Genomic DNA, 13,298 nt, shown 5'->3' on the forward strand with positions numbered 1-13,298 from the left:
CCGGCTGGCAGGTAGTGGACCCTCTGTGCCAGAGAGGGATTGGCGTGGACCGTGCTAGTGGACCGGTTCTAAGCCACTACTGGTTTTCACCAGAGCCCGCCGCAAAGCGGGATGGTCTTGCTGCGGCGGTAGTGACCAGGTCGTATCCACTAGCAACGGCTCACCTCTCTGGCTGCTGAAGATAGGCGCGGTACAAGGGAGTAGGCAGAAGCAAGGTCGGACGTAGCAGAAGGTCGGGGCAGGCAGCAAGGATCGTAGTCAGGGGCAACGGCAGAAGGTCTGGAAACACTGGCAAGGGACACACAAGGAACGCTTTCACTGGCACTAAGGCAACAAGATCCGGCAAGGGAGTGCAAGGGAAGTGAGGTAATATAGGGAGTGCACAGGTGATAACCCTAATTGGAACCACTGCGCCAATCAGCGGCGCAGTGGCCCTTTAAATCGCAGAGACCCGGCGCGCGCGCGCCCTAGGGAGCGGGGCCGCGCGCGCCGGGACAGAACAGACGGGGAGCGAGTCAGGTAGGGGAGCCGGGGTGCGCATCGCGAGCGGGCGCTACCCGCATCGCGAATCGCATCCCGGCTAGCAGCAGGATCGCAGCGCCCCGGGTCAGAGGACGTGACCGGAGCGCTGCAGCGGAGGAGGTGAAGCGAGCGCTCCGGGGAGGAGCGGGAACCCGGAGCGCTCGGCGTAACAATGGCTTTTCTCTGTTTGTATAGTCGGTGGAAACGTCACAAATCAGACTATGTTGGGGGATACCATTCAGCTCAAGGAGGGTGTGCTTTACAGTGTACGAGTGGCTGAAGTGCATGCACTGTTTCCTTCCCATTGTTAGGATTTCTTGCAGACTTCAGAAACTGCTTGAACCAGATTGAACTCGTGTGCATGCAGGGCATATGTCTCAGTCTTCCTTGTCGCAGCGCAGACAAGATGTTCTTCCCATTGTCGGTCACCATGGTTCCCATTTCCAGTTTTCGTGGAGTAAGCCATGATTCGATTTCTTGATGAATGACTTTTAGCAGTTTCTCCCCTGTGTGACTCCGTTCGCCAAGGCAAACCATGTGAAGAACAGCGTGACACCGCCTTGCCCTGCACACATGGTGGGCTGGAGGGGCACTGAAACTTGTCCGTGCAGTGGAGGCTGGGGACACAGTGTCGCACACTGTCACAAACCAACGGCCTGAGAGTATGGAGGCAGAAGAAGCGTGACCTGTCCAAGTTGCTGTTGTGGCTGTGCAGGAACCACATTTACCCAGTGGGCCGTAAAGGACATGTGTTGCCCCTGACCATAGGTACAGCTCCACACGTCGGCGCCGCCATGCACTTTGGCACACACCGACAGGCTCAAGGACTGGCCCACCTTCTGTTCCACAAAATTGTGCAGGGCTGGTACTGCCTTCTTCGCAAAGAAATGACGGCTTGACATTCTCCCCCTCGGCTCGTCCAGCACTTGAAAAGGGAGGGACTGCAGCACCAGCAACATGGACAGGAGCACATTCAGCTCCTGCGCCGTTGGATGAGTGGGCGCAAACCGTTGTCTCTTGTACATGGCTTTGCTGATAGATTGCTGGCTTAATGACTGACTCGAAGTTGGAGGAGCAGGAGCATCTGGAGCGACAAAAGGAGGGTATGACACACAGCTCTCTTCGGCTTAGGTGGTGGAGCCTTGGCTTGTTGAAATAGTGAGCGGCGTGCCACTGGGTGATGCAGCAGGCTGGACCACAACATCGGTGCCACGGTTCTCTCAGGCCGCTTTTGTTGACGCAGGTCCGTAGTGCCAACATTGGGACCCTGGCATCGCTTCACCTTCTGCCGATACATCCTCCGGATGCTTGATGAAAAATAGCCAAACCGCCGAGTAGCTGATTTTCCCACCAACAGTCTACACTGATTGAATGTTACTGCCGCCGACTCCAGGAACCCCTGTTCCATTACCTCCTGGGAAGGTAGGCTGTTGCGAAGCAGGTGGTCTCCCCCGGGCACGTTTGGCTCCAGACTTTCCACTTCTGCCACCATGCTTACTGCCAACCATGCTACCACCTTGCTGGCTCAGCTGCTGCAACCTGCAACCCTCTTCTCCTGATGATGGTGAAGCCCCTTCTGCACCCGGCTCTCAAGTACGATCGGCTTCATCATCATCAAGAAGTGTCTGCATGTTACTGATGTCCTCCTCAGGTTCTTCAACAGTGTCTACTTCAGGAGCCTGAATGCTCGCAACACCGCCTCCCACGCCACTCTCCTCATCACTACTTGCCCACCTAGCGGAGGAAGCGGCGAATGTCTCATCCAGTTCTTGGCTGGGCAGTAGCTGCTGACTGTCCTCTAGGACACATCTGCTGGCCTAAGTGAAGAGCCCCTGGACCAACAAATGTAGTGAGTGTGAGCGGAGAGACATAACATACAACATCACCACTTACCTACAGGCTGCTCTGTGTGCAGATGAGGGGACGCCTGTCTTAAACAGGAGTCCCTTCTCTTGTATGAGTAGATTGTCCAAATTGAATCACAGAAAGTTTATCGTGCAAATTAGAGTTTAACCTGTTCTTCATCTCGATAAGGACAAGTGTGTATGATAAGATTATTTTATAGATCTGGAAAACTTTGATCACATCTAATCCCTACCCGTAGCGACTGTTTTCATCTGTCTACAATCTATCAGTGTAATTGAAATTAATCTGACATGTTGAAAATTTATGTTGTCAAACAGGTTTTTGAAAGAAAGCAGCACAGTAAAGAGCAGCCTCCTGTTGCGAAACACAGATTTATGAAGGAAGAATAGGCGGTCACTATAAAAATCACATCCTCGAAGAATCTTACAGTGTAAACCCAACATGAATTATGTAGGATCAACCTATAGGTTTCAGGCTGTAGTGGATGAATGAATGTCTTTTTTAGCCTTACTATGTAACTATGTAACAATTTTTAGGTAGGTGGTACATATCAAAGTAAGCAAGGGCCAACACAAACCCTCCATGCAGTTCTATCGGAGAGCCGTAGCGCTGCACTCGGGATTCTCCGGCTCTCCCATAGAGCTGAATAGAGGGAGTGTGTAGGTCACACTCTCTATTTAGAAGGAGAGCCGGGGTGCAGGGCAGGAGATCATGGGGTCCCAGCGGTCTGACCCCCCACAATTATATCCCGAGTACTCTATTAAAGGGGTACTCCACCCTAGACATCTTATCCCCTATCCAAAGGGTCCCGCCATCACGCCCCCTCCCATAGACTTGCATTGAGGGGACGGGGCGTGACGTCACACGGGGGCGGAGTCCTGACGTCACGGACTTCCATTCCCGTGGTCGCGACCGAGACCCTCCAGCGCTTCCGGACAAGAAACAGGTGGGTGCCGCATGCAACATTGTGGGGGTCCCCAGCGGCGGGACCCCCGCGGTCAGGCATCTTATCCCCTATCCTTTGGATAGGGGATAAGATATCTAGGGTGGGAGTACCCCTTTAAAGGGGTACTCCACTGGCCAGTGTGGAACTAAATGTTCTGAACGGTGTTTTTGCGCTGCAGGGGTCGGCCACGCCCCCTCAATGCAAGTCTATGGGAGGGGGCGTGATGGCTGTCACGCCCCCTCCCATAGACTTGCATTGAGGTGGCGGGGCCGTGACATCACGAGGGGCCGTGGCCGATCCCCGCAGCTCGAAAACAGCATTCGGAACATTTAGTTCCACGCTGGCCAGTGGAGTACCCCTTTAAAATAGAGAGAAGAATATGAAACTACCAGTAAGAGAAGCTGTAAAAAGACCCTTATGGAGACCTCTCTGTCTATATAAGAAATGTACCTAACAAATGTTTGTGCAGACAGGGGGATCTCGCCTCCATAACTGGTGGTAATGTCCTAAGGGAAATAATTTTGGAGGTCAGTACTTCAAATAGTAGGGGTCACCCTTGAAATTTGCCTCCTGAGAGTAAACTCAAACCCTGAGAGTAAATCTCCTCTGATTTTGGCAGCTTATGGGAATGAGAATAATTTTATCTTATTTCATGGCTTTCATGAAACGATAGTACAGGCTGTGCACAGTATGACCTGATTTAAAGGGGTATTCCGGTATAAAACTTTATTTATACATTTTTTTAGGAACTGGTGCCAGAAAGTTAAACAGATTTGTAAATTACTTCTATTAAAAAATCTTAATCCTTCCTGTACTTCTTAGCAGCTGTATGCTACAGAGGAAATTCTTCTATTTTGGAATTTCTTTTTTTGTCTTGTCCACAGTGCTCTCTGCTGACACCTCTGTCCGTGTCAGGAACTGTCCAGAGCAGCATAGGTTTGCTATAGGGATTTTCTCCTGCTCTGGACAGTTCCTGATACGGGCATTGTGTCAGCAGAGAGCACTGTGGACAAGACAAAAAATTAATTAAAAAAGAAAAGAATTTCCTCCATAGCATACAGCTGCTAATAAGTACTGGAAGGAGAAATATTTTTTTTAATAGGAGTAATTTACAAATCTGGTTAACTTTCTGGCACCAGTTGATTTAAAAAAAATTTTTTTCCACAGGAGTACCCCTTTAAACTGTAGAGAACTATTAGTATATTTGCTGTACTCCATTGAGTCCCATCTGGGTAGGGAGCTGTGCTACCTGAAACCAGCCCCAAACAAGTTACCTACCTACTTGGACGACCTGCCATAGGCGGCAGCACACCACTCGACATTGGTCCATACGCTGGTTTAAGTGCTTGGGTGTCAAGTAGCATCAAACTATTCAGGTCAAAAATGCGTGGGCAAACATCTTTTAGTTTGATTTGTTGCCTTAAAGGGGTACTCCACTGGGGAAAAAAAATTCCAAAATCAACTGTTGCCAGAAAGTTAGATAGATTTGTAAGTTACTTCTATTAAAAAATCTTAATCCTTCCAGTACTTCTCAGCTATTGTATGCTCCACAGGAAGTTCTTTTCTTTTTAAATTTCCTTTCTGTCTGACCACAGTGCTCTCTGCTGACACCTCTGTCCATTTTAGGAACTGTCCAGAGTAGGAGCAAATCCCCATAGCAAACCTATCCTGCTCTGAACAGTTCCTGATATGGACAGAGGTGCCAGCAGAGAGCACTTGCGGTCAGACAGAAAGGAGGTTCAAAAAGAAAAGAACTTCCTGTGGATCATATAACAGCTGATAAGTACTGGAAGGATTAAGATTTTTTTAATAGAAGTAATTTACAAATCTGCTTGCAACAAGAGACAGCGTTCGGCACAGCCAGCCTTACAGCCAAAAAAAACGCTCTTAGCAGAAACAGGTGTGTACAAGCGTTACTTCTGGTGGGGTGACCAGCTTGGACAGAGTCATAAATCAGACGTGTAGAAGAATGTGAAATGAGCGGCACTCACCACGTCCAGGTAGCGACAAACTTCTTTATTTCTTAAAGTGCAGTTAGGACATAAAGGTGCAGGGAGACAGGAACGCCGGATAATCCGGTAGACTGGTCAGATGGTCTGACGAAGTGCGATACGATACGATACGGCTGTGACCAGTCTACCGGATTATAGTACAAAAAGAGGGGGGCTCACCAAATCATAACATGGGTGCTACTGCTCAGTAAGCAAAGAACTTGCTATACAAGGGTAAGAATTACTGTAAAGAGTGCACACCACAAGATCAATGTTCATATATATATAACAAATTTTATTAGGTATCACATAAAGAATGCAAAAAAGACAAAAAGGGCTAAAATCACTTAAAAAGCTTTAAATCGAGCAACCTCTAAAACCTGGGAGAGGGGCCATGAACCCCCTTCTCACCAAAGTCCCGTCCCTCTGTGATAAGATATAATGGCTCAAGTAGTGGTGCTAACTGAAAAAATGATACACATGCAACATTAGTCTCTCCACCAAATCAAATAAACATAACACCAAATGATGTAAAATACGCAGAGTGCAAAGAAAAATTAATAATAAATTCATATCACCAGTGCATAGCGACCACAGAACAAAGGAGGCAAAATAGTGAATGGCGGGACGGGACCCCTAAGCCCCACGCGTTCCGTCACCATTTGTGACTTCCTCAGGGGTGTTGTAGTCCACCTGCCCTTAGGGTCTTATACATCAGCATAATAAACTAAGTGATACCTGTTAGGTGAGAACATCAAGGGTCAGTCACGCTGTGTGTAATGGAGCCGGCGTGAACTTCCGCCTCCGCCATTCACTTCCGCTATACGTGCGTCACGAGAAGTAGAAACCATGTGACCACCTAGTGGTCACATGATCTCTTCTCCTTAATGTTAGCTGTCATGCGCGGTAATGCCGCACCCGGCAGTAAGTGCGTCCCACGTGATCTACCGGATTATCCGGCGTTCCTGTCTCCCTGCACCTTTATGTCCTAATAAAGAAGTTTGTCGCTACCTGGACGTGGTGAGTGCCGCTCATTTCACATTCTTCTACGTCTTCTACGTCTAATTTACAAATCTGTTTAACTTTCTGGCAACAGTTTATTTAGAAAAAAAGGTTTTTCCATCGGAGTACCCCTTTAAAGGGGTACTCCGGCGCTAAGACATCTTATCCCCTATCTAAAGGATAGGGGAGAAGATGCCTGATCGCGGGGCTCCCGCCGCTGGGGACGTCACGTCACGGCCCCGCCCCGTGTGACGTCACGCTCCGTCCCCTCAATGCAAGCCTACGGGAGGGGGCGTGGCAGCTGCCACGCCCCCTCCCATAGGCTAGCATTGAGGGGGCGGAGCCGTGACATGACAATGCTCCGGCTTGGCTCACACTATATTTATTCCGTATGCATAGTTAGCATGTACAGCAGGAAAGGTCTTGATGTACGCGCTAAATGTGTCCATAGGCATACATTAGTATACCGCTAATAAAAGAGAATAAACTGCTAGTACTAATACATCTTATCAGACAAAATACTGTCATCCACTCACTGAGTGATCACATTGCATGCTGCCCATACATAGGGAAAGAGGGAGTGAGAAAACACAAAGGTAAAGAGAAGCAGAGAAAGAAAGATCAGTGTGTTCAATAGTGCTTTATAATGTCTTCCGTGCTGCCTCTGCTTCTTAGGACCTTCTATACATACATAGAAGAGCCAGATCTCTATTAATATATTGTGATTGTTTTTTCTTTTCACAGAAAGGAATTTTATTGAGTCACTTTTTGTTGATCTATTCTTACATCACCTGCATCACTGTAAAGGGCGGGGTCTTATTTTTGGATATTCTGTCAATCATACATTGTTGCTCTCCTGACGTCCTGGACAGCTCCTCACAATCTCATGCTATGTTTATCAGTCCATTGTCCAAAAAACCCGAATGCCGTCCATTGTCTCTGTGTGATATGTGTCTGGCAGCGGCTGATTCAGGGACCTGTTTTTTGTGGTATTTCACATCATGAATGCTACCGTTGTATTGGGTGGAAACGCCTTGGGATGCACTACGGCAACGACTACAAATAAAAACATGTAAAAAACTCTGAGTCATCATCCTTGTGCCAACACGTAGAGAATTCCCACCAAGTCTCACAGATAAACCCCTAGCTTAAAGGGGTACTCCGGTGAAAAAAAATTGGTCAATCATGTAACCTCCAATACTCTCAATCTAATTGGTCAATCATGTAACCTCCAATAATCTAAATCTGATTGGTCAATCATATAACCTTCAATACTCTCAATCTGATTGGTCAGTCATGTAACCTCCAATACTCCCAATCTGATTGGTCAATCATGTAACCTCCAATACTCTCAATCTTCTTGGTCAATCATGTAACCTCCAAGACTCTTAATGTAATTTGTCAGTCATGTAACCTCCAATACTCTCAATCTGATTGGTCAATCATATAACCTTCAATACTCTCAATCTGATTGGTCAGTCATGTAACCTCCAATACTCTCAATCTTCTTGGTTAGTCATGTAACCTCCAATACTCTCAATCTGATTGGTCAGTCAGGTAACCACCAAGACTCTTAATGTAAGTGGCCAATCATGTAACCTCCAATACTCTCAATCTGACTGGTCAGTCATGTAACCTCCAATACTCTCAATCTGATTGGTCAATCGTATAACATCCAATACTCTCAATCTGATTGGTCAATCATATAACCTTCAATACTCTCAATCTGATTGGTCAGTCATGTAACCTCCAATACTCTCAATCTGATTCAGAGGTCTCCTACAACACCTTTGGAGGTAGACCCTTTAGATTTATTCACTACGTATATAAAGTTACTAAAATCTTTCTTACAGATCTGGCCCCTGGAACTCCCATGGTCAGTTTCATGGCAACTTCTGTGGAACTGTCACAAACTTCAGAAAACTAAACCAATAAAACATACTCCAATGTAGAAGCAAGGAAACGGTGAAACCTACATGTAAGCGCTCTGGTATGACGAGGTGACTTGTAAAATTATCGACACCTTGTAAAGTGACTGCTCATAAATGAGGTGTCCAAGGTCAAAAGTTTCCCGTGTTTTATATAAATCGTTTGACGTTCTATATGTAGCCATTTCCTACCATGTTATTAACTATCTTACACTCAGCACAGGATAATGTCCTGTATATAGTAGAGTGGTTTGATTATATCTTCATTCGATTTTTTTTTCTTTTCTACCTATTTAGATGTTTGAATGATCTGAGGGACCCAATGGACACCTAAAAATGGACACGATTGTTACCATTTTCAAAGCTTCTGTATGTATTAACCCAACTCATAATGATTTTGGGACCTGAGAAGGAAGGGTGGATAAAGGGCGTCACCGCCTCCTATCACATAACAGGTGATACGTTTAGATAAGCATGGACAATATTATGTTCCTCCTTTGAATTTACTCATTGGATTGATCCTGCTGACTGACCTAATTGTATTTATTTTACTTATAGACATATCTTTTGGAGAGAACTCCTTAAAGGGGTACTCTGCCCCTAGGCATCTTATCCCATATCCAAAGGATGTCTGGGGACCCCCGTGATCTCCCTGATGCACCGGCATCAGTGTGGAGCGTCGGATGCAGCGCTGGAGGCTGGTGACGTCACGGCTATTCCCCCTCAATGCAAGTCTATGGGAGGGGGCGTGACGTCAGTCACGCCCCCTCCCATGCACTTGCATTGAGGGGGCATGGCCGTCACACCACTAGTGGGGTATGACCGTGATGTCACGAGCCTCTGCCACACATCGCCAGTCATCCGACATGGAGCAAAGTTCGCTACGTGCACTGGATGTCTGGGGAGCCCCAGCTGAGATTGAGATTAGATAGAGGATAAGATGTTTTTCATTGTTAACATGAACAGGCCACAGAAAACAAATATAACCTTTTTGGGTGCTACTGCCAAAAGATGTCCAAGAGACATATGGTCAAGACAAACCCCTTGTTTATTGTACCATAAAACAACACGTTTCACGCTTAAACCAAACTTTTCATCATGTACTACCTGATGTCTTTACCATTTGTCTCCTTGAAATCTTTTGGGATAGAAGAGTCCAAGTTGTTTTTTCTCCGTGGCTTGTTCATGTGATCCCCTCTTTGTATCTCACCATATCACTTCCTGTGGACGAACCTCATGGCTGCAACCCTTATCAATAACAGTGCACAACCACATCTGGAAAGGACTCACTCTCTTACCCTATTCTTTTACCTTTGAGCTTTTGTTCATTTTTTTTTATCAAGTCGTTGTTGACTTATGGCAATCCATTGGATAGCTTCCCTCTAGAGTGTTCTGTCTGAGGCCAGGTGCCTGAGCGGTGGTAGCTTCAATGAGGGGCCAGTCTTAATTTCTTGTGATTTCCCTCTGTCTTTCCCGGCCTGTAGTCTTCTTTAATGACCTTTCTCTCCTTGTCTTGATATATTCAAAATATGAAGGTCGAAGCTTGGTTATCCAAGGACAGTATCAATTTGATCTCTTCTGTCACTGACTGCTGGTTTGTTCTTTTAGCAGTCCAGGCCATCTACAGTAGTCTTCTCCAACACTACAGTATGAAAGCACCTATCTTCTTTCTGTCCTGTTTATTCACTGACCAACTTTCATATGTGGTCCCTGGGTGTTAGGATTCCTTCTCTTCCCCTGCCCCACTATTTGCTTCTCACTACACCTTAGCTAAATCTCAGCTGATATTAACAAACAGCTCCTCCTTTTCCTGGCCACCTGTTGGCCTTCACTGCTGGGCCCTGGCTATTTAAACTGCAGTTCTAACTGCCTCTGCCTTTGTGTGATCTCTGATCTCCATGCACATTCCTGTTGCTCCTATTTGTGATTCCCTGTACGACTCTGACCTGGCTAACATTCACTCTAATTCCTGATCCTGGTTCTGACCCCGACTACGCTACATTTTGCTATTCTGCTGTTCTTGGGTACCCGCTTTGGCTCCTGACCCCTGGCTGCGTGTGTGACTGTCCCTGGTTTCCACTATTTTTTTTATATTATTTTATTTTTACTATTTTAATAAAGATGGGATTTACAGGGGCAATAATCTGCTTGTGTTAAAGGACTCTTCAATGTATAATTGATGTGACTATCCCACCCAGTGGACTCCACTGATCATGAGAACAAATGGGTCGCAATTCATGAATAGTGCTGAGAGACGTTACATAGTTTATAAGGTTAAAAAGAAGACCTGAGTCCATCAAGTTCAACCTATATCCCTATTGTGTCCCTACTAAGTTGATCCAAAGGAAGACCAAAAAAAAACTTTATAACGCTGATGCCAATTGCCCCATACTAGGGGAAAAATTCCTTCCCGACTCCAATATGGCATCAGAATAAATCACTGGATGAACTTTATGAGGCTGATGCCAATTGCCCCATACCAGGGGAAAAATTCTTTCCCAACCCCAATATGGCATCAGAATAAATCCCTGGACGAATTTTATGATGCTGATGCCAATTGCCCCATACCAGGGGAAAAATTCTTTCCCGACCCCAATATGGCATCAGAATAAATCCTTGGACAAAAGTTCTGTCCCTATAGATCTATTATCCATAACCTGTAATGTTCTTACTCTCCAGAAATGTATCCAGGCCCCTCCTGATCTTTTTTATTGAGTTCACCATGACCATTTCCATGACCAAGTTGAGCTGGACTGAAATGTTGAATGGGTATTGCCAACATCAAAAGTTATCCCCTATCCTTAAAATAGGGCATGCCTAGCTGATCGGAGGGGTCTGACTACTTGGATCCCCACTGATCCCAAGATCAGAGGTCAAATATTCCCAAATGATTGGAGTGTGATGCTCAGCAACGTTCAAAATCTCCATAGCGGATGAATGGAACACTGGTCGCTCAAGTGAACCGGTGCTCCATTAATTTGGCGGACATTTGGGGGTTGTAGTTTTGCCTTATATCTGACTTTGACCCCAGATGTGACCTTTCCTCTATGTTTCTTATTTCTACTACTACTACCGCTACATAGTCATTTTGTGTGAATAATTACAATGCTTTACATCATGTTATTACCCAAACAAAACAGAAATCACACTACTGTAAAATAAAACACGTTTTATAGAATGGCGCACTACATGATTTTCTCGTGACCTTGGTGTACATATCAATTATTTCATAGGAACCTCAGTAATAAAAGGTTTTACAGAAAAGAGTATTTTAAGGCCAACGTAATCTTTTTATAGTTATCATACATGGAGCTTTGTTTTTCTATGAGTGCACAGCTTGTATAACAGTGTACAATGTTGTGTCCCCTCAAAATAACCCAACACACAGGCATTAAAGGGGTACTCTGCTGCTCAGCGTTTGGAAAAAACTGTTCCGAACGCTCTTCATAGACTTGTATAGACAGCTGTAACCTGATATTTATGTAAGCTGATCTTTCTTGAGAAATACTGGAGCAGAAAAAAAGTAGATTGATAAGTGGGGAAAGAGGAATTTTTCTCTGATAAGATACATAACTATTAATTTATGCAGTGTGTTGAATGTATATTAGCCCCTTAAAGGGGTACTCTGCTGCCCCAGCATCTGGAACATTTTGTTCTGAATGCTTGGAGTGAGCGTTGTGACGTCATAGCCACACCTCTTGTGACATCACGCCGCGCCCCCTTAAAGGGGTAGTCCAGTGGTGAAAAACGTATCCCCTATCCTAAGGATAGGGGATAAGTTTGAGATTGCGGGGGGTCCGACCGCTGGGGCCCCCTGCGATCTCTCTGTACGGGGCCCCGGCTCTCCGCCGAGATAGCGGGTGTCGACCCCCGTACGAGGCCGCGGCCGACACGCCCCCTCAACACATCTCTATGGCAGAGCCGGAGATTGCCAAAGGCAGCGCTTCGGCTCTGCCATAGAGTTGTATTGAGGGGGCGTGTCGGCCGCTGCCTCATGCGGAGGTCGACACGCCCCCTTCCCGCGGGCTGTCGGGGCTCCGTACAGGAGATCGCAGGGGGCCCCAGCGGTCGGACCCCCCGCGATCTGCAACTTATCCCCTTTCCTTAGGATAGGGGATAAGTTGCTCACCACTGAGTCACCACTGGACTACTCCTTTAATGTAAGTCTATGCCCCCTCCAGAGCAAGTTGTGTAGTTATTTTCTGTCTGACCACAGTGCTCTCTGCTGACACCTCTGTCTGTGTCAGGAACTGTCCAGAGCAGCATATAGTTTGCTATGGGGATTTTCTCCTGCTCTGGACAGTTCCTGTCATGGACAGAGGTGTCAGCAGAGAGCACTGTGGACAACACAAAAAAAAAAAAAGAAATTCAAAAAGAACAGAATTTCCTCTGTTGCATACAGCTGCTAAAAAGTACAGGAAGGGTAAATATTTTTTTAATAGAAGTCATTTACAAATCTGTTTAACTTCCTGGCACCAGTTCATTAAAAAAAAGAAGTTTTCCACCGGAGTATCCCTTTAACTACAGCAATTGACGGCGAGGTACAAGCTCTATATAGTACGAGATGTTTTTCCTGGTACTATGATGTGACTCACGTCTCCAGGTCATTTCAGGGTTCTTATTCTGGTAACAGGAATTACACATGTGTTCCATATAAACTGAATATTTATGAGCTTTCAGACATGAATCCTGCAGATGATTCCTATACAGAGCACTGTTAATTTCGGCCTCACGCAGGCCATAAAACTGACTGCACACTTCCTTTTGGGAGCCACACGAGAGAATGATGTGTGATCGATCACAGTACCCTTCATACACATGGACATGGACCTTCATGGTAGAACTTTAGGTTTCTGAAAATCTCTTTGAGATGAAAACCGATGTTTCTGTAACAGATCTGCCATGTGTTACTGGGAGGTGAAGGCAGCATCCAATGGGAACCATCCAATTTCTGGGATTTCTTTCAAAAATTTTCTATAAAGGTTTTGTTTTAGGACAATGTTTTTGGATACATATATTCATGACCTGATAACATCTCCATAC

The 13,298-nt window shown here is 45.9% G+C and overlaps 1 protein-coding gene across 1 annotated transcript in view; it reads right to left on the reverse strand.

Annotated features, from left to right (window-relative positions):
* LOC130297673 (protein-glutamine gamma-glutamyltransferase E-like) overlaps window positions 1–13,091 on the reverse strand; it is a 51,264-nt gene extending 38,173 nt beyond the window's left edge. The window contains exon 1 of the mRNA XM_056550386.1: window positions 12,851–13,091. Within this exon, the coding sequence (XP_056406361.1) occupies window positions 12,851–13,091 (241 nt within the window). The remainder of the gene's footprint in view (window positions 1–12,850) is intronic.
* Between the last annotated feature and the right edge of the window lie 207 nt (window positions 13,092–13,298).

Source organism: Hyla sarda, chromosome 13, assembly GCF_029499605.1.
Source record: "Hyla sarda isolate aHylSar1 chromosome 13, aHylSar1.hap1, whole genome shotgun sequence".
Lineage (NCBI taxonomy): Eukaryota > Metazoa > Chordata > Amphibia > Anura > Hylidae > Hyla > Hyla sarda.